Source organism: Psammomys obesus, unplaced genomic scaffold (assembly GCF_907164565.1).
Source record: "Psammomys obesus unplaced genomic scaffold, mPsaObe1.curated_primary_1811, whole genome shotgun sequence".
Classification (NCBI taxonomy): Eukaryota; Metazoa; Chordata; class Mammalia; order Rodentia; family Muridae; genus Psammomys; species Psammomys obesus.
In genome coordinates, this window is record NW_026585644.1 from 39080405 (window position 1) to 39107068 (window position 26664).

At 41.7% G+C, this 26664-nt stretch overlaps 1 protein-coding gene across 4 annotated transcripts in view; it reads left to right on the forward strand.

Moving 5' to 3' along the window:
- Positions 1-26664, forward strand: part of Rasgrp3 (RAS guanyl releasing protein 3) — a 95063-nt gene that overhangs the window by 65274 nt on the left and 3125 nt on the right. For 3 of the 4 annotated variants that reach the window (XM_055618321.1, XM_055618328.1, XM_055618311.1), the window contains exons 7-16: positions 590-763; positions 1839-1955; positions 4651-4926; positions 11444-11521; positions 13575-13691; positions 16374-16489; positions 18673-18820; positions 25496-25532; positions 25797-25922; positions 26252-26613. In XM_055618321.1, coding sequence (XP_055474296.1) covers positions 590-763; positions 1839-1955; positions 4651-4926; positions 11444-11521; positions 13575-13691; positions 16374-16489; positions 18673-18820; positions 25496-25532; positions 25797-25922; positions 26252-26613 — 1551 coding nt within the window. The remainder of the gene's footprint in view (positions 1-589; positions 764-1838; positions 1956-4650; positions 4927-11443; positions 11522-13574; positions 13692-16373; positions 16490-18672; positions 18821-25495; positions 25533-25796; positions 25923-26251; positions 26614-26664) is intronic. The other variant, XM_055618338.1, reaches the window with a different exon arrangement.

Genomic DNA, 26664 nt, shown 5'->3' on the forward strand with positions numbered 1-26664 from the left:
CCTTCCTTCCTTTCTTTCTTTCTTTCTTTCTTTCTTTCTTTCTTTCTTTCTTTCTACCTCACTCAATCTTTCCCTTTCTTTTTGTTTTCTTGAAATACTAGAAACCTATTCTTACCTGAGAATATGATATTGCATCCATTTTCTGTTCTTTGGTGTGTGCCATTATATCTTAAATGTGCTTGTTCTTTGGTGCAACTGGTAGAACTGAAAATGGAAAGGCTTAGTTCTTTCCCGGGAGATACTGATCCTGTCTGTGTCAGTATTCCCAAGATAATGGCCTAGGTAGATCTTAGGGTTCAGTAAGGTTGAAATTTTCTGGAATCTAACTTTGAATTTTCCCTCTTCTTCCCCCTCCTCTAAGGCACTGTGGTTTGTGTGCTGGTGGGAGTGGGTTTTGAAATGTGGTAAAATAGCCCATAAAGACACACAGGTATTGAACTTGAAAAAAAAAAATACTTTATAGATGAAAAATGAAAAAAATCACCATGTTGCTATGAAAGGCTAGCTCACCCCTTTTATCCAACTGTCTAATTCCTGATTTTGTGAAAGATCTATCACAGTTGAGAATCTCTCATTCTTCCTTTGCCAGTTCACAGATTATCAGAGCTACGTCATCCACGGCTGCCTGGAGAATAATCCTACCCTGGAGAGATCTATTGCTTTATTTAACGGGATCTCTAAGTGGGTCCAGTTGATGGTTCTTAGCAAACCAAGTCCTCAGCAAAGGGCAGAAGTCATCACAAAGTTCATCAATGTAGCACAGGTTCGCTTCATCATAATCAGATCTGGGGTTGGGAATTCTGTATATTTATTAATTTTATTGAAGAAAGTCACTAAGAACACTGGCATCAACAATAAGAGGGCAATGAACAGGACAGGAGCCTACCACAGACGGCCTCTGAAAGACTCCACTGACTGAGGTATCGAAGCAGAGGCTGAGATTCATAGCCAAATTTTGGGCAGAGTGCATGGAATTTAATGAAAGAAGGGAGAGATACAAAGACCTGGAGGGGACAGGAGCTCCAAAAGGAGACCAACAGAGCCAAAATACCTGGGCCTTGGAGGTGCTGCAGAGACCAATATGCCAACCAAGGACCATGCATGGAGCAGACCTAAAACAGCTGCTCAGATGTAGTCCATAGACTCAGTCTTCAAGTGGGTTTCCTAGTAAGGGGAGCAGGGGTTGTCTCTGGCATGAATTCAGTGGCAGGCTCTCTGATTACCTCCCCCTTGGGGGGTACAGTCTTCTGAGGCCACAGAGGAAGACAATGCAGCCAGTCCTGATGAGACCTGATAGGCTGGGGTCAGATAGAAGGGGAAGAGGTCCTCCCCTATTAGTGGACTAGGAGAGGGGCATGGGAGGAGATGAGGGAGGGAGGGTGGGATTGGGAGGAGATGAGGGAGGGGGCCACAGCCAGGATACAAAGTGAATAAATTGTAATAAATAATAATAATAAAAGAGTCTAATCTCAACAATCCTGAGACTTCAACATGTAAGTCTATAAAGTATTTTAATAAATAAGAATTCAGATAAAAAACAATAAGAGAGCACTGGACAATTAAACCACCCATAGCTATCTAACGAACAAACCATATTCCTCTCACACAACAAGATTGCTTTTAAACAGCAATGCTTAGAAGCATTTAATTGTATTAATGTGAAATGACTGTTATTGTTTTTTGAGATAATTCAATTTTCATTTCATCTTAAACTGATGTGTTTTCTCCCTAGATTCTTGTTACTAAAATTCTGCTTGTATTCACCTGTAATCTGGGAAATTCAAAACAATTTTTTTAAAATTCTTACCAAGTACTGGTATTAACATGTTTCATTGCAGAAACTCCTTCAACTAAAAAATTTTAACACCTTGATGGCAGTGGTTGGTGGTCTTAGTCACAGCTCCATCTCCCGACTCAAAGAGACCCATTCTCACCTCTCTTCAGAAGTTACAAAGGTACTGTGGATTTGATCTGAAGTCCCACTAAGAATTTTAGATGGCTGAGATGTACTCCCATCCTCACAGGCATCACACAGGAGGGCAGCCTTTCTCTCTGAAACCAGTGCAAAGTTACACATAGGGAACAGAATAGGAAGGAGATGGCCCCACTGGCTGAGTCTTTCCATAAAACCAGATTGTTGCTGATAGGAAGTATTATAATAAGAATTTCCTACTCCTGATGAGATCTGATAGACTAAGATCAGAAGGAAGGAGAGAATGACCTCCCCTATCGGTGGACCTGGGGAGGGGCAAGCGTGAAGAAGGGGGAGGGAGGGTGAGATTGGGAGGGGAGGAGGGAGGGGTTTATGGGGGGATACAAAGTGAATAAATCGTGATTAATAAAAGTAAAAAAAAAGCCAATTATGTGAAAAACAAAACAAAACAAACAAACAAAAGAATGTTCTGGCCAGGCTTGTGAGATGGCTTTAGTGGGTAAGGATGCTGGTGACCTGGGTTTGATCCCTGGAACACACATGGTGGAAGAAAAAACAAACAAACAAACAAACAAATGAACCATACTTCTGACAGTTATTCTCTGATCTGCATACATATGCTGAGCCATGCACATCCCCTCCCCAATAAATAAATAAATAAATAAATAGATAGTTAAATAAATAAATAAATAAATAAATAGATAGATAGATAGATAAATAGAAGGAAAAGGTGTCCTAACCAAAGAGAAATATATTGTAAATGTCACCAAACGTTTGTTTGGTGCTTGCTATGTGATTGGCACTCTTGACAAATGTGGAAGATACCAGATGAATAAGATAAGTGCCCAGTGCTTCTGAAAGGAACTCACTGGGGCCCTACTTGAGTCACCACCCTGTGGCACATCGGAGATGCAAAGGAAAGGAAAGCAGATGTTTCATACAGAAATATTCAGACTCTCAACTGTTGCCAGGGACAAAAGCATGTGGCTTTAAAACCCAATTCACAATGGATATTCTGTACTATACTTATTTGCAAACCAAGTCGAACAAGCTTTTTACTTACTGAACTGAAAGGAACATTTTCCCTTACACGAACACTTGGCTTGCAGTAGGAAGAGGGTGTGTTCTGTTTTAACCTTGAAAAGGTGAAGGTGAAGAAAATCTAAACTGTTTTAAATAATAAATCAACCTGTTGTCTGACATCCCAGGCAGTCCAACAGCAGGGCAAATCCAAGCGTGACCTTACCAGAGCCTGGCTCAATTGCTTCACCTTCTGAATATATCATATCAGGGCTTTGATTTGCAGGTGCTTTTTGTTTGTTTGTTTGATTGATTGATTGGTTGGTTTTTATTTGCTTGCTTGCTTTATTAGCCTGCTTTCCATCCTGATCAGGCTTTGGGGAACAACAGGGAAGAACTACTCTTATTCATGATAGATTTCTCATTTTCACTCTCCCCTCATTAATTAAAGACCCTCTGTCTACACATATTGGGCCATCTCAATTCATAGGATGGCCATTATGGACCAGTAACAGTTGTCCAAGAAATACAGTGTATTAGTTGGCTTAACCCTCTGTTCCTAAACTGTTTACAAATGAAACAGGTAACATTTCCATGAGGTTAAAACAGTCCATCCTAAGTGCTGGGGGCAGAAACAGCTCCTGAGTCTTGTGGGATGCCTTTGGAAAGGGTAGACTGATGAAGGAGGATTTATTAGAAAGTCTAGCTGCTGTTCACTAACCAGCAAAGATTATCTATACAAACACAAGTGAGAAAGCCAGAAAAGCACCATGTGGCCTCAAACTCTGCCCTCATCCCAGGTATAATGGAGCTTACTATGGGTCCTATTTTTTTTTTTAAGCTTTGTACTAAATTTCAAATAAAAGGCAAAAATGAAAATTTAAGTTGTACAGGATAAAAAGCTTGAGGGTGATACCATATCTTGAAAAACGTATCAGAGGAATGGAGAGACGCCTCAGCTATTAAGAGCTCTTGCTGATCTTCCAAACGATGTGGATTTGCTTCCCAGTAGTCGCATGGTGGCTACCAACTGTCTGTAACTCCAGTCCCACAGACCTGACAGCCTCTTCTCACATCCACAGGCAGCACGCCAGGCACACATGTGCTGCACACACATTCATGCTGACAGAACACTCCTATACATAAAGTAATCACACACACACACACACACACACACACACACACTTAAAATTCTTGTGCAGGAAAAGAAACTTCAAACTGAACAAGTAAAGAGCTATGCTCATAGTCATCCTTTCAGTGAGTGTGGAGTCTAAAACTCCAGCTCAGTGCAGCTTTTCCTATCTTCACTGTCCCAGATAAATCTTTAAGTGACATTTGCAACTTTCACAGAAACATGAGAGCATGGTAGAATAGTGTGTGTTTGCCTTTGTGAATTGCAATTTCTCATGGCTCTTAGACTCCTACGCATACATGATACCATTTAGCAGCTCATCCGTAAGCAGGGATCAAGCCATTTCTGTGTTGTTGCAAAATGGAGCAGGCTGTCCTAGCGAGAGCTAGGCCCAGTGCACTTTTCTGATTCTTTTTCTCTTGCTTGATAGTTTCCTGCATCAACATTGGTACAGCTGATACTCCTCCCCATAGCAGAGGAATTCCAAGTCACGTCTTCCAGGATCTGGATGTGGACAGGGCAGAAAGTTGTTGTTTGAAAACTCTACTTTTCCATCTCTTCCCAGAACTGGAACGAAATGACAGAGTTGGTCTCCTCCAACGGCAATTATTGCAATTACCGCAAGGCCTTTGCGGACTGCGATGGCTTCAAAATCCCCATCCTTGGCGTGCACTTGAAAGATTTGATAGCGGTCCATGTCATTTTCCCAGACTGGATGGAAGAGAACAAAGTGAACATTGTGAAAATGCACCAGCTTTCCGTTACCCTGAGTGAACTAGTCTCCCTGCAGAACGCCTCTCACCACTTGGAACCCAACATGGATTTGATCAATCTACTCACTGTGAGTCCTAGGGGCCAAGTGTGTGCTGACCAGCACTTCTGTCCCTTAATTTCTAGTGCCATAAAAAGATGTATTGTGACAAGTCCCTTTGGGGGAAAATAATTAAGGGGTCAGTACATGAGTTTAATCTCAAAGAATGAGGAAAATGGAAACTTACACCCGTAAGGAGCATGACTTGAGACTGTAACCTTGTGGAAACATATTGTCCTTCTTTTGGAGGAACCCATTCTATGCCCAAATGAACCCCTTTACTTCCTAAGAGCCACTTTAGCCCTTTGCTCTCCGTCAGCACCCTTGGCCAACTATCAGCGCCTTCCTTATGGCCTCAAGTCCTCTGCTTCTCTTCTGACTGAGAATTCAAAGACTCTGTATTCTTAACTTAAAACTTTTTATTTTGTATTATATGTACGTATGTGGTATGGGAGAAGGGAGGGAAAGAGAGGAAGACAGAGAGAGAGAGAAAGAGAGAGAGAGAGAGAGAGAGAGAAACTTCAAGAAGTTTTTTCTCTTTCCACCTGTACATAGATTTAAGGCCAAAACTCAGGTTGCCAGGTTTGTGCAACTTTTACCTGATGAGTCATCTTGCTGACCCCTTCTTGCTTTTTGTTTTTATTTTAGTTGTTTTTGTTTTTCAGTAATTGTTGTTGCTTCTTTTAGACTGCAGTTTAGCTCAGGTTAGTCTTGAATACAGTCCCCTGGATTCAGTCTCTTAAGTGCCAGGACTCTAGCTGTGGGCCATCGTGTGCTGGTTTTTAAAGAGTTTGTCTTTCTAGAGCATACTTGATTCTCTTTCGAAGCTGTCATGTCTAATGAAGCTGTCATGTTTCACCCTGTACTTTACGTTTTCCTTAATTGTAGAAGGCATTGCTCTGCCTTAGATTAAATCCTTTTTCTCTTCTCGTGCTTTGTTTAGCACATGCCCAGCACCTTCACAGTACCTGGCACAGTTAAGAACTCAGAAGACAAAGTAAATGCTGTGTTTACAAGTGTCCATCCATGCCTGTAATTATTATTTGTTTACTTAACTTTGGAACTGAGGGCAGATTGTTTAGCTGGTCTTGCTCAGGTCTAGAGCTTTTAGATACAACAGGTGTATAGAAGAAGACATCTTCCATTGTTATTTTGGTTTTTTGTTTTGTTTTGTTTTGTATTGTTGGGTCTCTCTCTCTCTCTCTCTCTCTCTCTCTCTCTTTGGTGAAGAGGAAGAAAGACAAACAAATTCTCTTACCGTTGCTCAAACAAGGGAAGGTATAACTTCCCTATTTGGCTTTGTAACGATGTAGCCTCTGAAACTTGGCTGCAGTGGTGAGTTGATGTTTTCTTTTTAACGGCCATGGAAAATGAAAGCAATGACTCCTCTTACGTTCCAACAGTCAAAATCCTCTAGGACTGCTGTATTGGAATAGGGGTCTGATTCCCAGACTTCATATATACTGTTCCTGGAGCAAGTAATTGTCATCAAAGGACATACCCCTGATAGAATGGTAATATTAAGGGTACTCTTAGTGTGGAGCTGAAGTGGTTAACACACAGATCTCTTGTGTTTGTGTGATTAAACAATAAGCAGAAATACAATAATTTCAAACACAATAATTCAAGCATCTGCATTGATTAATCACTTGCCATGTAAATATGTTTCCATGAACTAATCCCCAGAGTTAGAGCCACAATCAGACAAGAAACCACAGGACAGACAGGTGATGTCTGAGGAGAAATGCCAGTGTGAGCCCTCACTTTCAAGTGTCTGCATCCAGGCTGCATTCTTAGCCGTGAGCGTAACGTCACGAGGGAGATGCCTTCATTTGGGCAATGTCTCAAACACCTAAAAGACAATGATAAAGTAGGGAAATTAAGTTTGAGTTTTAAGAGGATCAAGCAAGGAAAAGGCCTTTCCATGGTAGAGTACTTGCTTAGCATGCAAAAGGCCCTGGTTCAATCCCAAAACAATAAAAACAAAACAAAACCTAAGTGCACCAAGCAACATTATCAAAAAAGTGTTTAGGAAAATTCTGAAAAAATTTTAATGAAAGTTCAATGGTATAAATAGAAACCTGAATTAAAAAAAAAAAGCTAAGAAACAATTCCTCTTGTTAAGAGAAACAAAAGAAAAATAATGATGCCACAGCATGCCCACCTCTTTTGTATGGAACACTGAGGGAGACTGTGGACGCTACTTGGCACCATATTTAAGTGCAGGGGTTGCATATTCTAGAGTGATTGCAAAAGATCCTGGATGGAAAGTCTTGATCTTAGCCTTGCCCCTGTGCTAATCAGTCCTGATTTTGTCTTTTTCATAATGCCCCTGTGCTCATTTATGAGGTCTAAACGTCTATGATTCTTGAAACGCGGAATGGCAACGCTGTGAAAATAAGGAAACATTTCTGCGGTATTTATTGGTTATGGTCCACTGACTCCTCTGGGCACCACTGCAGAGCGGTCACGACACCTAAGCCAGTTTCTACTTACATCTACCATCTTTCTTCTCTCCCCACAATCGAGGAAAATGTTCACTACACACAAAGGCACATCCGTTTTGTCCTGACGACTAGGGAGGTGACATCCTCAACTAGAGTCCCGAGGAAGCCTATGTGTTCACTAGAGTCTAGCAACCACTTAATGAAGCACATACATTTTTGGATTAGAACCACACGACTGCAGCTGGGGTATGAGAGCATGTCCATAAGCATAGCATTTAAGGGGTGATTTTATTTGAAAATTTTGATTTCTCCAACTCAAAATTTCGCCAGAAGTGACAGTGTTCAATATGAGCTTCAGAACATTGAAAAACAGAAAATGAGAACTAAAGTTAATGAACAATTGTTAAACAACTATTCTGTGCATCAGGCTGGCTACCAATGCTGGAAATTTCCATGACCACCAGTTCACATGGCACTTTCCCATGGGCCCTGTAATGAAATAAAAACCAGGAAATGTCATATCACCTCTGTCCCTTCTTTCTCGAAAACGAAGGAACTGAGATTTATAAATGTCCCCAAAGCCTAAAAATGGCGAACTTCTGAATATAAGGTTGGGAAACTTTCTCCCTTGGGTAAGGTATTAGTCATCTTTTGTGACTATACCAGCATAAATTAATTTATTGAAAGGGAAGGCTTACTTTGGCTCAGCCTTTTACCAGTTGGCTTCGCTGCATTGCTCTTACGGCAAGGCTGTTTACCGGTAGGGCAATATGTGGCAAAGCGAGATCACTCACTCCATGGCTGGGAAGTGGGAAGAAAGGAGGACGTGGCTGAGGTCCCACAGTTGGATGCATGGACTCATGATTTAAAGACCTTTCACCAGGCTTCACCTCTTAATGTCCCACTATCTCACTGTAGTGCTGAGCCACAAGCTCTTAACGTATGGCCCCTCGGGGGATTTAAAGATGTAAATGAATACTGGATGGTTGACCTTGGGTGGACATCTGCTCTCTACTATGGGCATATTACTAACACATAGTTTATTTGTGTCATTAAAAATTAAACAATATTTTTCTCCAACCCTTTCTACTACTTATTTAGAGAATAACATTTATGAGGCAAAGACTACATCACTTTCTCCATTGTGTCCTTCGGACTTTTGAACAGCATGAGTAAATGAAGAGTGGAGGAACAGAGCATCAGACTGTTGGGCTTTAGTAGTTTCAGGGTATATTTAGAGAAGGTATCTCCCCTTGAAGTCCCAGTTCACATAATGGGGAGTTCTTGAAGCTGTTGCCTCTGTTTCATGATATATGAAACAGACAAATTCTTTTCATGGTATTTTTAGCCCCATCAGTTACTTTTACCATTTTGAGCATATGCAAATAGCTGGAAAGCCCCTATGTTTTTACAGACTCATTTAAAAAAAAAAGAAAATAAAAAGAAGATAGAGAAAAAGAAGGAAGGAGGAGAAAAAAAGAATGAAGACAACTTGTTAAACTAATGAGTGTAAATGGTTTGATGATCGAGAGTTTTTTGTTTGTTTTATAATAAGCAAATTTTAACATGAAGTTTAACTCTAGAGCCACCTGTGCTGACAGGATTGGAGGGTAAAAGCAACAGGCGATGTATCAGAATATTGCCCAAAACCATCAGAGGCAAATCAGACAAAAGCTGGTCATATTATTTAAAAGTGGGAAGCAGACAGGGAAGATCCTTAGATCCCCATGGAGATCTGAGAAAGGAAACAGGGTTCAGGAATGGCAGGGCAGAAATGGTAGTGGCCCTGGGGACAGTTTTCTATACACAGATAAGTGACATGTGGCTGCTACATTGTCTAGATGCCAAGCGTGCATGTGTGACCTAAGCAAAGACAGTGGAATGGATGGATACACATTAGCTCACTTAAAGCTTCACCAAGGTTCTGAGTGAAAGCTATTGCTTTGATATTGGAAAATATCAAGAAGCTTAACCGCTTGCTCAGGGTCACACCATTGATAAGCAGAAAGAAGACATTTAGAGAAGACCAAATTATGTACACCACTGAGTCACTTATATGCTCATCTGTCATGGGAAAACAGCCAACAAGGGTACTTGCAAGAACATCTAGTGGGCTTAGTAGAGGTTTGTGGGCATTTCTTAATGTCCTGGCACCGCCATTACATCATCCAATAATGCTGGTGCCAGTCATCTTGAAGGCAAGTCAGGAGGAAGGGAACATGCTTGTCAGTCAAAACTGGGCTAGCTTCTGATATCGAGGAAACTGAAGGAAGACTGTACTTAGCATTCTGTCTTTATTTATGGAAGATCCTCCATGCAAGGCCTCAAACTGCAACTGAGGAAAAAAGGACAGATGTTCTGCCCACTCCCCAGAGATTTCTCTCCTTGGAGATTCTAGGTCTTGAAGAGTAGATTATATTAACCATCATGGGGACCAATGTGTCCATCAAATATCCCTTTTGTGGATCCAATTTTACTCTAGAGGCATTTGTCTGTGACACAGGTGAATGCTCTTTACACAATGTAAACACGGTGTCTATTCATAGCAAGCAGAATTTTCAAGACCTGGTAAGATTTTGGGACTATTTTAAAGCTACGTCAACTTTATTCATCTCAGGAAAGAACTTCCAGTTACAAAGTCTTCAATTTAAGTATAAAAATATACACTGACTGCTAGGACAGTGATGTGACTGAGCTCTGGCACATATTACATGATTGACAAAACATTTGTCAAATGAACGAATGCATTGAGATCATATGGTGTCAACATCATTTTCAAAAGAGTAATAGCAAAAAAAAAAATCCTTTAAAACTATAGCTTGTCTTTAGTTCTCTTTTTATCCCTTCTTTTCTATCCTCTTTTTTGCTCCATACTCACAAATGATGAAGATATATTTTTAAGTAAACAAAAACAACTTCTAAGAAATTTGTTGAGTCTGAAGGCCAGCAGCCCTAGACTCTTTTTATTCTTGGCGAAGTGGTGTGATTCACTGATTCTCTCAGCATCGAAGGGCATGGGTGGGAATTGTCCTGGCTTACTGGAAACCTCTTGACTTGCTTTCGGTGAGAGGGGGCATACAGTTTAAAGTGTTCACACACTGTATTCACTCTCCAACTTTCGGGTAAGCTGTTGTCCTTGACTATGCTGGCCTTGTCCTCCTCTAATTCCTTCCAGTTCACAGCTTACCTCCTGAATTTTTTCTGATCATTTTGGTTTCCAGGGGTCCCTGTGTGTAATAATAATAGTAATAAATACATACATATTAATAACAATATCATATAGCATGATATATATTCATGAGGCAGTCCTGTATATTCAGTCCTTGTGAAGTACTTTGAGTGTACTCTAAATTTGATCTTCATCAAAATCTAGTTCGGTGGAGATCTGTATTCACATTTTACAGATGCAGAATCCTAGTTTAGGGCACAAATAACTTGTTCAGCGCTCCAGAGATCCAGCGATAAACTCAGGTTTCAACAGTAGCCCCTCTGCACTTTGAAGTGACTCTTCTCTTTCCCATAATAATTCCTGTAAAATTTGGACTGGGGTGGCTCACTTCATACTTAAGATACATTGATGTAACAACTTTTTGTTGTTGTTTATTTGAATTCTGTTTGTTCAAGTAACTAACTGCCAGAATCTTGAGGGCAAGAGAACTCTTGAACCACTTGATACCCTTTGGTATCACTAAGACTCTGCACAGTGCTATGCAAACAATAGGATCCTGGTTAATTTATTCTTTATTTCATTGTTCTTTAATGAGGGCTTGTGCTATGCATCTGTTCAGCCTCCAGACTATAAAAATCTAGAATCCCTTATCTTTGACTCATGATATAACATGTAAGAGCTGTCCAACCAACACAGCAAGGGAACAGAGACTGTTGTATTTTTCTTGATGCTGATGACTCCATCAGGATTAACTTTTTCTTACTGAACTTTTATTTCTCACCTCTGCATGCTTCTGCATCTTTTTACTCTTTAACATCCATCCATATTACTGTGCGCAAGACTTACAATATTCAGTCTGAAAACATTTCAGTAATGTTGGTAAAGAAACGTGGTCCAACATAATCACTCCTGTCTTCTGGTTTTGTTGTAGCTCTCTCTGGACCTCTACCACACAGAAGACGATATTTACAAACTGTCACTGGTGCTGGAGCCTAGAAATTCCAGATCTGTATGTACTGTTTTTTCCTCAGTGCTTTTTTCTGTTTGTCACTGGCCATTTTGATGGTGTTTTGTGTTCTAAAGACTAAAGAACTTTGAAGATCTGTATTATTCCCATTTGACCAATGGGCCAACTTATCCTCAAAGGCATTATTTCTTCACATCAAATGCTAAGGAAGAGGAAGACTATCATTTCCCTGTTGTTTTAGTATTAATCTTTTATCTTTTATATCCCAAGAAAAATTATCTTTCTGTTTAAGATCTTGTCTTAGGTAGGATTACTGGTCATGATATCTTATATCCTTTCACATTTTGTTAAAAATAAGTAAATAAAGTGTCTAGAGAGGGCTCAGTGGTTAAGAGAACTTGCTGCTATTGCAGAGGACAGGGTTCAGTTCCCAGCACCCACATGGTAGCTCACAACCACTGGTAATTCCATTTCTAGGGGTTTTGATGCCCTCTTTTGGTCTCCATACATAGGGCACATTCATACATGCAGGTCCAAACACTCATACACACCAATGACAGTTAAATAAACAAAAGAAAACATTAACAGGAACAGCACAAAATACCATCATCTCCCATAAAACTAGTTTAACAAACTTTTAATCTGTCTCAAAAATTATGTGACTAAGAGTTATTGAAGAAGACACCTAACATTGACCACTAGAGTACACATACACATGAAACACACACTTGCATGCATAAGTGTACACACACTTATATACACAGAGCCATCATGTGTGAAGAGAATGAAAAAGTGTGAGTGTGTACATGAATCTATTTAGAGTCTATACAGTTGCTGGTCTTGCTAGTAGCCTACGAATAGCTCTCATCTCAACCTTGTTTGAGGTTTGAATGAGTTATGGTTCCTCCTCAGTTCAACTTACAAAAAAAATATTCCCAGTTCATACTAAATAAAGGGCCTCCTAGAACAGTGAAAACACTGCCACTGAATGAGAGTCCCAGAGAGGGGAGTACATAAGCCTCACAACAGCCTTAGCTGCATTCCCATTTGGACTGTATATCCTGCTTGCATTATTCTTTATTGCCACCTTATTCTCCATGTAGACAAACCTATCGGAAAAGACTGACAAAAGTCAACGGCCCCAGACAGGACTGAGAGACCCAAGAATTCACACAATAGTCAGAAGTAATTAACACATTAAACTAAGTGAAAACGTAAAAGGACAGGAACTGGGACATATGTTGGTTACTAGTTGTTGTATACATTCAATGCAAACTTAACACTAACACAAGTTATTTTAAAAAAAATAGATAAAGTTAGTTAACTTTTTTTTTTTTTTTTGAGACAGGGTCTTGCTATAAAACTTGCTGGCCTCAAATTCCTGATCTGCCTCAATCTCCTAAATGCTAGAATTACAAGTATGTGCCAACAAAACTGATAACTTGGTAACTGTAATCTGTATGTATGTATATATATGTATGTATGTGTGTGTGTGTGTGTGTATGTTTGTTTGTATGTGTAAGTCCATGGTGGATTATTATGTAAACCTTTAGAAATGATTTGGTGATATTTATAGTTATAAAATTTGGACGAGCTATTTAGGTCCAGGAATACAAATTTTTTATACCTACTTAAAAAATATAATGTAGGCTGCTATAAAGTGCACTATCAAAATATGTCCTTGCCATGTGTGTTAGTGCCCATGTGTGTTAGAAGACTCACACACCTGGAGGCTAAGGCAATGGAATTGTAAGTTCCAGAGCTACATAGCAAGAAACTTTGTCTTAAAAAGCCCAAACTAAGGAGAAGCATGTTTATAGTTACTGATTAGATTCTATTAACAACAACAACAAAAATACTGGTTTATTAACACGTGAAGCTGGATACAGTGGTCTTGGAGGAGCAGAGGTGAAAGGACCTATACAAATTTGAGACCAAAGCCTTGCCTATGTTGTTTTATACCTAGATGGGGTGACACTATCTCAAGTTAAAAAAAAAAAACCTTAAGTCTTTACTGATATTCATATATCAAATTTTATCTCCTTGGTGGATCATGGTCCAGTTAGTGTTGAAAAATGTGTGTGTGTTCTTTTAGCAGCCTACCTCCCCCACGACGCCCAATAAGCCTGTGGTTCCCTTGGAGTGGGCTTCAGGGGTGATACCAAAGCCAGACCCCACAATCATCAACAAACACATAAGAAAGTTGGTTGAGGTAAGTAACTAAAAGAGAATAAACAGAGAGTTCTTGAAAGCCCCCTTCTCTTTCCTGAATATTTTACAATTGTCCAGAAACCAAATGACAACCACGAAAACAGACCTTGGACAATAGGATCAACTGAGGATCAATTGACACTCCTTGTTTCCTGGATTGGTCCCAAAAGAAGAATGTACCAGAAGGGATCTTTCTCTGTCTTCTCTATGTCTTCTTATTTACCTAAGTAGTCTCAGCTCCTTCCAGCTCCCTTTTTGGGCACTTGCCACCTCTGTCACTGCCATCAGCTTGAAGGACTTTGGGGATTAGAATTACTCATGAAAAACCCACAGTAGATAAGGTGCTTGTTTCAGAGCAGGGGACTATCCTGTAAGCCGGATTGTTTCATCTGCTGTCTATTGTGAGGGTTTATGACACAGCCACACAATACTGTGATGTGGCTGCTAGAACCACTGAGGTCCAAAATAAAATCACCGAGTCTGAGTCATGGCTCTTTCAGGGTTCGCCTTGTAGAAAGCAGAACAGATTTGGGTGTGGTGTACCTCAGGACTTGGGAGGCTGAGACAGGAGGGTGGTGAATTTGAGGTTATCCGAGATTATAGTGAAACCCAGCCTCAAAGAAAGAGAGAGAGGGGGTAGCACAAATATGGATGAGAAAGTTGAAATGTCTTTGTTGACATTTCCAATGTCAACACTTCCAATGATCCAAGCCTGATTTAACCCCAAACCCCTGTTTTCATGGGCTGGTATAGTGTCTATTACAATAAGGTTGAATCTATGAGACAGATAGTGCTTTTTGCTGGAAAAGGATTTTCAAGAACACAGAATGTTCTTCATCTTGGTAGAACCCAGGGACTGGGTAATTGCTGAAAGAAGTTTTATGGTGTGTGCTGTTATGGGTTCAGGAAGAGACTCCCACACATACACCAGACTTTGATGGAAATTTACTGAATGCTGAACAAAAACTGAACGGTCAGGGCCATCATCTGGAGCCAGACTATGATGCTGGTCTGTTTCTAAGGTAGGTTTTTTGTATAAGACCAGTTAACAACCAAGTAACCAGGTGTAGGAAGCGGGAGAGGGGCAGCGTTATATCATTCTGACTAGCTAAACATTAGATTTTGTTCCCTATATATTTTGTGTTCTATCTAGGTAGCTAGACAAAGCACTTTATAGTGATTGGCTGGGATTTAGGGTAGGGGAGCTCCTGGGGACTTCCCAGCTTTCTGGGAGTAAGGAGCACAGCAGGATGTTTCCGTCTTTAACTCCAGGAAAATATGCATTTACCATCTGTTCTTTTATTCTAAGCAGCAAGTATTGAACTGTTGAGTCTTATCCTGGCCTCAGGCACATAGGTCTGAGAACTTGAACTTAATTTCGCCTTATGATCAAAATGAATACTTGGAGGCAAAATGGCTTCTGATATGCTAAAAGCTACAGCGGGTGTTAACAGAGGAGCTATAGTTATGCTAAGAACTAAAGTAGGTCTCAACAGAGGGGCTGTAGAGTTTAAGCAGGTTACAACATGCAGAAAGAAATAGTTAAAAGGCATAGCACTGACGGCCAGAGTGCTGGTACACACCTGTAATCCCAGCACAAGGGAGGCTGAGGCACGAGAGTTTGAGGCAACCAAAGTTACACAACAGGACTGTACCTCAAAAACAAGAAAGCTGAATGCTGGAAAGTTTGTTCAGAGGTTAAAAGGATTCCCTGCTCTTTGCAGGGCCTGAATTTGATTTTTAGCATGCTCTTTGGGTGGCTAATAGCCAACACTAACTCCTGCCAGGGGAATCCAAGCTCACTCGGACACACAGGTATACATACGTTTTGAAGTACCTACTATTTGTCATTGAATATCCATGCTTTTTATAGAATAAAAGAATTTTGCAAAAGAAACTGTACTACAAGTTTATAAATAAAATTGGCTTTTGTTTGATTAAGCTGATGATAGGCATTTTAATTCAAACCAGGCCAATCTTTCACCAGGAAATTAGGGTTGAACTGGTGGGAATAGAGATGATGAAGAGGAGGAGTGAAGGGAGAGAGAGGAAAATGAGAGTGTCATCTGAGCAAGGGCAGCAGTGTGCAGTATAAGGTGGGTTCAGAAAGATGCTTTCTGACATTGCCTAGGTTGCGGACTCCCTGTTACAAGTTGTCATGTGTCCTGTTAGTAAGTAGCACTGTGACAGAGTTGATTTCTGGAGTGTTCACTCTCATCACTCTGAACAATTTTTAGCCTATATATTGACTTTTATTTAAAGTTTAGAATATATAGGTTAACATGAAAACATTTCCTCCTTCCATGTATAAACTTAAAAACTTCTTATTGGGATTTTGATGAGGATAGCATTCAACATATATTTTCATTTTTTGAGATAATATAAACTTCCTAAAGCTTCATTTTACGTTTTCATGGTATTATAATCAATAAATTCAAGAAAATAAATACCATTCAACCCTGAGGTCTCAATTTAGACTTTTCTTTCTACAGGAAATCTTTCTTATCTAAATTCCAATCTCAAAGTCCTCTACAAACCACTAATTACTTTATAGTGTTAACTAAGCTTGGAGTTTAGTGATCTCCTACCAGATTCTAGGCTGTTGGATTGAATGTGTCACAAGTTTAGTGCCTGGTTTATGCATGTCCATAGTAAATACTAAATACTTGTCTATTCTCTGCAGTCTGTGTTTAGAAACTATGATCACGACCATGATGGATACATCTCCCAAGAGGACTTTGAGAGCATAGCTGCCAATTTCCCCTTCCTGGATTCCTTCTGTGTGCTAGACAAAGATCAGTAAGTTTAATTTTGCTGTTTTTTTTTGTTGTTGTTGTTGTTGTTTTGTTTTGTTTTTTTAATAGATCTGGCTGAAAACAGAAAGTGATCTGGAGTGTGGGAGGCAGGCAAGGCTGCAGTCTGCATCCTGACAAGCTCTGCCCTACTGTTCTGATAGAGCAGTCTGGCTTTTCACTGGTTGTTTCTCTTGGTCTCCTTAAACATGACCAGTTGGGTGCTGTCATGGGAAAGATCACATCTTTGTCGAGCATAAGTGTCCATCTGCAAATGAACCAGCTCTCAGTTTCTTTCAATACTTCTACTGCTTAACTACCAACTCTGAAAGTCCCACCAAGTCAAACAGTGAGAAGCCTGATGGCAAAGGCCTGAAGTCCCAGCTTCAGGAAGGCTCAGGCAGGAAGATCACAAGTTTGAGGACTGTTGGGGCTACAGAGTAAGAATTCAAGATCAGCCTGAACAACTTAATCTGTGATACTATGTCTCAAAATAGCTATTAAAAGAGGGCTGAGGGTATAGCTAAGGGCGGAGGGCTGATATTCAGAATTTTCCCCACCCATCAGAGTCTGGTGTTCCTAATGTCTGGCCAACACTCCTCTTTCTAGTAATTCCTGGGGTAAGCTCCCTCTGTCTGTGGTTCTGCATACATCTCGGTTCTTGGAATTCTTAATGGATAAGAGAACACAAGGTCGACAGCCATGGGAGTTTGTTGAACCACTTGGTCTTTGAGTGCTTCATAACATATCTGCTGGAAGTGTAGTTCCTGGCTCTATCAGAAAATTTATATGATGCAAGATGGGATATGTGCTAAGCAGCAAACTCCTCCTTTCTTTGTCTGTTGATCCATGAAAGGATCTGAATCGTCTTGCTGTCTAGTGGTTGAGATTCAGTTGACCTTATAGTGCAGTAAGTGTAAGACTAAGTGATTCTACATCTGTCAGTTATCTATCTTTTTTTCTATCTATCTATCTATCTATCTATCTATCTATCTATCTATCTATCTATCTACCTATCTATCTGTCATCTACCTGCCTGCCTGTCTATCTACCTATCCACACATCTATCACCGATCTATCATCCATCTATCTGTCTTCATCATGGTCATCTCATCGTCTATTCTCTGTCTGTCTGTCTGTCTGTCTCTGTCTCTGTGTGTGTTTTTTCAATTAATTTATCTTTAATTAAACTTTCGTTTTATGTTTGTGATCGTTATACGTGTGTGTAGAAATTGCAGGATAATTTTTTAAGATGAATAAGATACTAGGTGATTTAATTTTATAAATTTTAAGTATGATTCAAGTTATTTTGCAGATGAGATGAAGAAAGGATCTTATGTCTGGGGTACAATTATGACACTGCTAATAACAGCAGGGGAACCTGTGGTAAAGCTAGTTGGAAAGGAATATACGAACTTTGGCATGGCTATGTCAATTTTTAGAGGGAAACAAGATGTAGAAGAAAAGATGCCTAGCAAGTTATTGAAGATGTAATACAAAATGTGTGAGAACAGTTGGGCTGGAGGTGTACATTATGTTTCCAGCCCAGCAGCATTAGCTGGTTGCTGGAGCGTGGTGCAACATTCCTTTCTGGTGGAAAATTTAGGGGGAGATGAGCTCAGAACTTGGGACATGAACTTGCAGGACTTCCCTTCCTACTCATGGAAGATGAAAATAATGAGTGGATTCTGCAGAAGAGACAGAGAAGGGGGAGCAGAAGAATAAAGAGGAAAGCAGAGAAGTGTGGAATTGCATGCTCTATAGAGGAGAGGATGTCAACAAATAAATATGTCCCCATGCGACACCCTGCTATGAGGTCAGTGATCTCAAAGAATGAGAGGAAGCCATTAAGAACTGTCCTCAGAGACAGTTTCAGCACAGTTGCAGTGTGAGGAACTTGACTCAGTGGTGTAAAATGGTGGAAGAAAATGCTATTGACTGATATGATGTTTTTGACAACTTTGGGAGTTGGTGAGAAAGAACAGTGCACACACACAGCATCCACTTACTTGGGAAGGTTTTAAATACTTTGTTTCCTTTGAGATTCATCCTCATTTTGGAAGTTCAAGAAAAGTGAATATTTCTCATTTGCTTTTGGTCATAAAGGTTCAGGAGGTGGGAACTACAGTGTGGCAACTACTCAGTGATGCAATATTCAAAGGTTCTTCCCTTCTTTGACTTTCCTAACAGGGATGGCCTAATTAGCAAAGACGAAATGATGGCTTATTTCCTGAGAGCTAAATCCCAGCTACACTGCAAAATGGGACCAGGATTTATCCATAATTTTCAGGAGATGAACTATCTCAAGCCGACCTTCTGCGAACACTGTGCGGGATTTGTAAGTTGGATTTCCATTTCTCATTTTTGCGGGACCTCGGAAAGGTAGGGAAATGATCTACTAAATGAAATTCACCTTTTTCTTAGATAAAAAAAAAAAGTGTGATCACTCCCTGAAATGAGAGACGCAATAAAAGCAAAACTGAGATCTGTGAGCTTAGCTGTGCTTTAGCTTAGCTTGTCCCAACCAAGGCAGGGCAGGTTGCTGAGCTGAGAGAGAGAGAGAGAGAGAGAGAGAGAGAGAGAGAGAGAGAGAGAGACTAACATCTGCCAGGGAAGGTGTCAGCCCAGAGAACCCCGGCATTCATCACCACTATTGTTGATGGTTGTCATAAAGAGGAACATTTATCTTAGCCAATTCCTTCTAGCCCTCATTTAACATGGTATTAGTCACTGCATCAATCATGGCATGGCTCGGTACTTCCCAACTCAAAGAGGATGGGGGAAAAATCCTTTTGGGATACGGCAGTCATGATAATAAATAACATTTACTTAGTGCTTGACAGTAACAAAGTTCCTGGACATGATGTAAGGAGTCCCCACAGCATGTCTTTGAGGCAGGCGTTTTTCTCTCCGTTTTGCCCATTAAGATGGGGAGGGGTAGAACGGCCATGTCAAGTCCTCCAGAATTGCAGTGTGAATCCTGCACTCAGCTTTCACCACTGGAGCATGTGGAGACTGTACGCCAGTGGTTCTCAACCTGTGGGTCATGACCCCTTAGGGGTCACCTAAGACCGCTGTAAAACACAGATATCTACATTATGAATCCTAACAGCAGGAACATTACAGTTGTGAAGTAGCAACAAAAACAATGTTATGCTTGGGGGAGGGTCACCCCAACATGAAGTTGCAGCATTAGAAACGGTGAGAACCACTGCTGTACCCCTGCCCTGACACTGGGCAGTGGGGCCAGCTTTCGGCCCCCTCCCCACATTCTTGAGCGCTAATTATCTTCCTTCTGGTACTCAAGTAAAACAAAAACGAAAAAAAAAAGAGTGAGGTGAGGGTGGCCCTGCACCTAGGTGTAACTGCCAGAGCTCAGCTGCTGGTTTTGTTCAGCAGCCGCATCCCGGTGCTGACTGCATCCCGGCTGCATGTCAGTTACACTGTTCCCATCCCATGCTTGAAAGACTGGCTCTGGGAGCTCAAGGGCCCACGTGTCTCTGGGAATGGGTAAATAAGAGGCAGCTTTCACGTTCGCGGCGGTTCCAGAGGCTGACAGCAGCCCCGAGACCACCCTAGCCAGCTTGCCTTACCAATCCCAGAGACAGTGAAGTTCCTTTTCTGTTTACGTCTCCACTGGCCTCTTAGCAGACTACTCTACTGTACATGGGCATTTCTATTTTCACGTGTCCCTTGTTTCTCTATTCTCATCCGTATTTGGGGAAATACATAAACCTGAAAATGCAAGTGAAATGAAGCCATGTACTCCACTGCCGTAGACACACACACACACACACACACACACACACACACACACACATTTGCCTTGAAAAATATATTTTCGAGCTTTCAATTTAACAGGTTAGGCTGAGAGGACCTGCCAAGCAACAACTGAAGGTCAGGACTATTCTTGACCTCTGGTGGTGTATGAGGGACTGGAGGCATTTATTCAGTCCACAGTGTTGTCTGCGTTGCCTCGTCCTTGCGTGGGATGGCAGTTTCATAGAAGCAGGAAGGTGGTTGTTCTTGAGGTGCCCCAGCTCCCCCCACTCATATGAACACAAGTGCCGATGCTATGCGCCAATGCTATGCGCCGATGCACCTGATACGAAGAACGATGCTCTGGACTGGGCTTCTGGAACCTTGGCCTTGAGCCTCACTTTCGCCCCCTCTTAACTCCATGTCATGGAACTAAGTCAGGAACTAAGGCTATCTTTATGTCTGTCTTCCTATTTGTAAAAAGACACTCAACACACTGCTTACCTGCCAAGCTGCTGGCATGTTACAAGTCTGAAAGTATCAAGGGAGTGAGAAAAAGAGGAAACAGCGTAAACTTTTTTGGAAGTATTCTCTTGCACTGTTAGAGGTTGCCTGAAAGTAACTCTTTTAATTTTTATAGTCCTTTTTATTTTTCAAAATATAGTTAATTGAATTAGTACTGTTTGACTTGGTCTTTGTTCATATAATACCTGAGGGTTCATGGATCTTCAAGGGATTTTTAAGTACAACTCTGAAGATATATCCTCGAAAGGAACTGTAAGAATGCCAGGAACCATTTTCCAGTGCCTGGGCCATCTGCTTTGGAAATAAATTCTATTTTTAAGGGTAAGGAAGGCAGAGCGTGTGTTTCAGGATCAGGATGCCAGAACGGAAAGCCTGTTGGTAATCCCCGTCTTTTATAGAAGAAGAAACTGAAGGCTGGCGAAGTTGAGTGAGTTAGTTCCCCAAGGTCACACAAGTCATTGGCAGCAGAGACATTCACCCCAGCCAGCTCTCCTAACTCTCAGTCCAGTGTTCATTATATTATAAAGAATTTCAAGTATTGTAGCAGCCCATATGCTCAGACCAAAGGAGCCTGGAAAGTGCTCCCGAGACTCACCTACGTGAGGCTGCCATCAGCGGTCACTGACTGGCACCCTGACCCTGTGCCTTTTCCTGGCAGTGTTTTCTCCTGGGTTCTAAGTGAGTTCAGTAAATCATGTCCTGAAAGCACTCTTCCTTAATGATATCTTTTTTCAGCAGTTCTTCAGTACGGCTAATAATGTACTGCAGCTCCATATTAGGGTGCTCTATCTTTATGTGTGGCAGGGACGAGTCTCATTCAATAGTCCAGGATGGCCTTCTGGACTATTGAGACCTTCTTCTTCTTCCTTCCTTCTGAATTCTGAGATTAGACACGTGCACCACCACACCAGGAAGGGATGCCTTTTCATCGCCTCCCCCTCTTCTATTGAAAATAGCTTTTTTCCTCACACAGTATACCCTGATTCCTGTTTTCCCTGCCTCTACTTCTCCCAGTTCCTCCCCACCTAGCCTCCCATCCACATCCATCCCCTTTCTGTGTCTCATTAGAAAACAAACAGACTTGTAAGGGATATTAACTGGTACTCCCACAAGCTTTGGGCCAGTGTTGCGCTAGCATCTCCAGCCAGCCGGTATTGTAGATGGAAGGGTTTGTAGCTGGGTTGGTGTTTGCACTTCTCCTTTGGTAGCATGCATCGTAGTACATAGGGGTAAAGGCTCTCTGCGGGCACCAGTGTGACTTCTCCATGTTCAAATTAGTTGCGTACGTATTGTCTTCAACAATAAGACTTTGCCATCAGCTTGTGGAGAGCAACCTATGGTCTTGGCAACAATCTGGCTCACTCAGGGATCCCCATGGGACCCCTTTGGGCAACAATTCAATTAGATATAACCCATTCCTGGTACTGGCAGCTTCATTTGGTGACAAGCGATGCCCACTTAGAGCTATGTCGCCCCCACTATTTTGTGATTTTTATTTAGATCAGTTTCATATATGTATTTATTTTAGGAGGGTTCTACTATGTTTCCCTATTGCCCTTCAGATGGCCCTTAATTTTAGCTGTCTCTCCCCATATGTATTCTCTCCCTTGTTCCCCACCACCAGCTCTTGACTCTTCCCTTCTAACTCCCCACCCCCAGTATATCCAAAATTATCTATTTTATCTATTAGGGAAATCTATCTGTCCTCCACGATCCCTTACTTTATACCTAACCTCTGTGGCTCTGTGGACTATAGCTTGGATATCATTGATGTAATGGCTCATATGCACATACAATTGAATACATAATATATGCATCCTTTTGGGTTTGGGATATCTTATTCAGGATGATTTTTTTATGTTCTATTCATTTACCTGTGAGGAGTTATTATTATTATTATTATTATTATTATTATTATTATTATTATTATAAACAAGACTACCCCTTCTTAAATCTCCTTCCAATCCTACCCAAGTGGCATTGTTCACCCACAAACAACCCAGAAATAGGGGTAAAAATGTCATTAAAGTTTTCCAGGTTGAGACTTGGCAGGTATCTATTTCATGGTCATCATCGTCACCTCTTATGTGACAGTAGCAGGCTAGGTGATTTTCAAGATTTGCAGGCCCTTGACATGATGCAAATAACCTGATCAACCACTTCCCCTTTCTGCCAGCATTTAGTCTTCAGTGGTCCTCTCCCCTGAGCTGACCTGCTAGTAGGGAGTAAAAATATCTTTCCTGTCCAGAGGTAAACTGTAGCCTTGCTGGGACCATTTGAATCTTAATGTGTTCTGAAAGACCTAAGAACTGTGAAGGATCAAAGGAATCTCTGGGGTCCCCTGGTGGGATTCCGATGTCTCCAGGAGAGGAAGAGGCAGCCACCCATCCCCAGGTCTTTATGTCACTGCGTTGGCAGCTATTTTCCTTTCAGAGCCAGGTGCCCATATGCAGGGGGCTTGTTCACCACAATGCACTGTGAACAGGGCTCCCGCTGGCCTCGGGAGGCCATTGGCCCAGCTCCTTTCAGCATTATTTATCAAGCAAACAACCAAGACTAACCCATCAGCGAGGGAGGGAGTTTTTTGAGTCTAAGCCCACTAAACTGATCTAAGCCTAACACTGAATCTGCTGGTGTCCCTGCTGCCCGTGAACATGCGAAAGCAGAGGAAGGGCAGGGCGAGGACACTCTCCTCACAATGTCAAGAACCAGTCTGCCAGAAGGCCAAAGCCTGCAATGTTACTAGAGTGTTTAAGGTCAGAACCTGGGACTCATCAGCCCTAGGCTCAGTCACCTGACCTCAAGTTGCCTATTAGACAAACTATAGGAAATTCAGTGTGGCCACATTTGGGAAAAGGAACAAATAAAGATGGATAGCGAGATTCTGTCTAGTCTGTCTTCTGAGTTCTGACAATTCAGGTTTATGCTTAAATAGAGCAAGAATGATATATGACCAAGACATCCTTATTAAAGTGTGGTTTGGCCTAATTTTGACCCATCATTGTATTAGCTCCAGTCTTTCCTGCAAGGTGGCCCGAGAGGCTGTCAGAATTGTGGGAATTCTCACTGAGAGAGACAAACCCCTCCTTTTGCTGGCCTTGGACATCAGCCTCTTTGTCTCTAGCCATGAGATTTCTGGAAGCTCCAATTCCCTGGGGACCATTGCTTCATTCAATAGCTTGAGGGATAAAGGAAAGGGAACATGGAACTCTTTAGAATGTCTTCATTTCTGCCAAGATGTTACACCACAACTAAGGCTGTGCCCAGAGCAGCTTGCAAAAACACTCTGTTGAACCTGAGATATTTGTCACGTCAAAAAATAACGTTACAGTTCCAATTAAAGATCCTAGATATCGCTATTTTAGATTTTAAAACCAGGCAATACATCATTCCACAAAACAGAGTAAGTTTTCCAATGAGCTTGGCAGCAGGGGTTGATTGTATAGACAGAGAAGCTGAAGCAATAGCAGCTTGGTCTTTCCCTGTGCATGGAAGCAGAACAATGTGGTAAAGAACAATAAAAAATAGCCAGGCATGAAGGCACATGCTTGTAACCTCAATACATGAGAAGTTGAGGCAGGAGGATTGGGAATTCAAGACCATCCTGGGCTACATAATAAGATCCTGTCTAAACAGAAAAAGAAAAGAAAAACGACAAACAAACTGATGACATGAGTTCCCTTCACCTTCCCTGTTTATGAATTGAGGTATAGGTAACAAATTGAAACTGGGAAGAATTTAGCTGCCGTTTCTCCTGATTCCTGGGAAGGTCAGACAAAAAGCTTAGTTTCAGCATTGTGGCATGGAACTTTAGTGTGGGTAATTCTTTTTTTTTTTTTATTCTTTTGTTTTTTTTAAATTAAATTTTTATTTTTTATATTATTTACAGTTTATTCACTTTGTATCCCAGCTGTAGCCCCCTCCCTCCCTTCCAACCCTATCCTCCCTCCCTCATTTTTCATGCCCCTCTCCAAGTCCACTCATAGGGCAGGTCCTCCTCCCCTTCCATGTGACCCTAGTATATCAGGTCTCATCAGGACTGGCTGCATTGTCTTCCTCTGTGGCCTAGCAAGGCTTCTCCCCCCTCAGAGGGGTGATCAAAGAGCCTGCATTCTGATTTTTAGTTCAGTGTTTTGGGGTCCTGTGCAGCAGCTAAGTCCATCACAAAACAGCCCCCTGTAACTTTTACTTAGCAATCACTTCCTACTTACTAACTTTGTGGACGTAACCATGTCTTTGGCTGACGGAGTCGGAGCCTTTCTGACATCTGTCACAGCCCTGCTGCAGACACAGTGCATAAGATCATTTGCCCCTTTTTCACCTGGTAAAATCCATATTAGTAAGTGCGTGCTTAGATTGCCTTCTTTCCTGCAAAAGTGGCCCAAGCAGCCCGTATCATTAAAAAGAAAGACAGGGAGACTCACTGGTCAGTTTTCCTATACATTTGGCTTGAGAGTATGTCACTGAAGTCTAACCAACATACCAATTTACCACCTCTAATTTCCCATCCTAACTACCATTTGGCTCCAAGAATGAAAAGGGAAGTTATGGCCACAGCTGGAAGAGGCTGGGAGAAGGCTCCTCTATGACAGGAAGGGTGTCCAGAGCAGCTACATCCTGTTTGTGAGCTGCCAGTCATCAAACTTCCCAGGACTTCCTTCTCTAGGGTCTTTTTTTTCCTTTTAGGTGTCTCTTCCCACCACTGACATTCCCTTATCTTCTGTTTCAGCTCTGGGGCATAATCAAACAAGGCTACAAATGCAAAGGTAAATAAATACCTGTTATGTAGCGCACCTTTTGGGTAAGGATAAGATCTGTTTGATTAAACCGTAAATACCTTGGCCTTGTTATGAACTCGGGTCTCTTGGGACAATGGAAGCTGTAGAGTTAATGTGTGTCAGAAAAAAGGCCCTGGTTCATCCCTGAAATTCAGGAGGGCATGGGGAAGGCTGGCAGCGCCTTTGCCTCCCTGGAAGCTGGGTTGAACACAGGCTTCACACTCATCTGCGGCACCTTTGGGGTCTTTTCAGACTGCGGAGCCAACTGTCACAAACAATGCAAAGACCTCTTGGTTCTAGCCTGCAGGAGACTGGCCCGGGCACCCTCCTTGGGCAGCAATCCTGGGTCACTGCCTGGAAGCCCAGCTTTGCCCCCAGGTAACGCTCTCTGTGTTCTTCACAAATGTCACAGTGTGTCTCTGAGCATCTCTCCATACCTGTCCTTCATCTGTGTTCTGTACCTACTTAGAGTCTGAATCATAAAAACAGCAAGGGTACTGGCTACCTTAGAGTACTCAGGATGCTAAATCCTTAATTCTTTTGCTTTTTAGTCTAATTCAGACTAGCTCACCTGCTGCTAGTCATTCTAACCCTAGTCTGTTCCTCTGGGACCTTGAAAATCAGATTCCCGGTGTCTATACCAACAGTGATGGTTTGTCCCTGAACAGAATGACCTCAGATAATAATCACTCTCCTTTCCCTTTTAGTGCAAGATGAGGTGTTTGAGTTTCCCGGGGTCACTGCTGGACACCGGGACCTGGACAGCAGAGCCATCACACTGGTTACAGGCTCTTCCCGTAAGATTTCTGTGAGGCTGCAGCGAGCCACCACTAGTCAAGCCACCCAGACAGAACCTGTGTGGTCAGAGGGTGGCTGGGGAGACTCGGGATCCCACACCTTCCCCAAAATGAAGTCAAAGTTCCATGACAAAGCAGCAAAGGACAAAGGCTTTGCCAAGTGGGAAAATGAAAAGCCCACGGTACAAGCTGGTGTGGATGTTGTAGACCGAGGCACTGCATTTGAACCTGACCAGGATGACGGGCAAGATGAAGCCAGACAGGATGGTGAGGTCAGTGCTGAGAAACCACAACTACCATCAGCAGGAGGCAGCTGAGGCTGC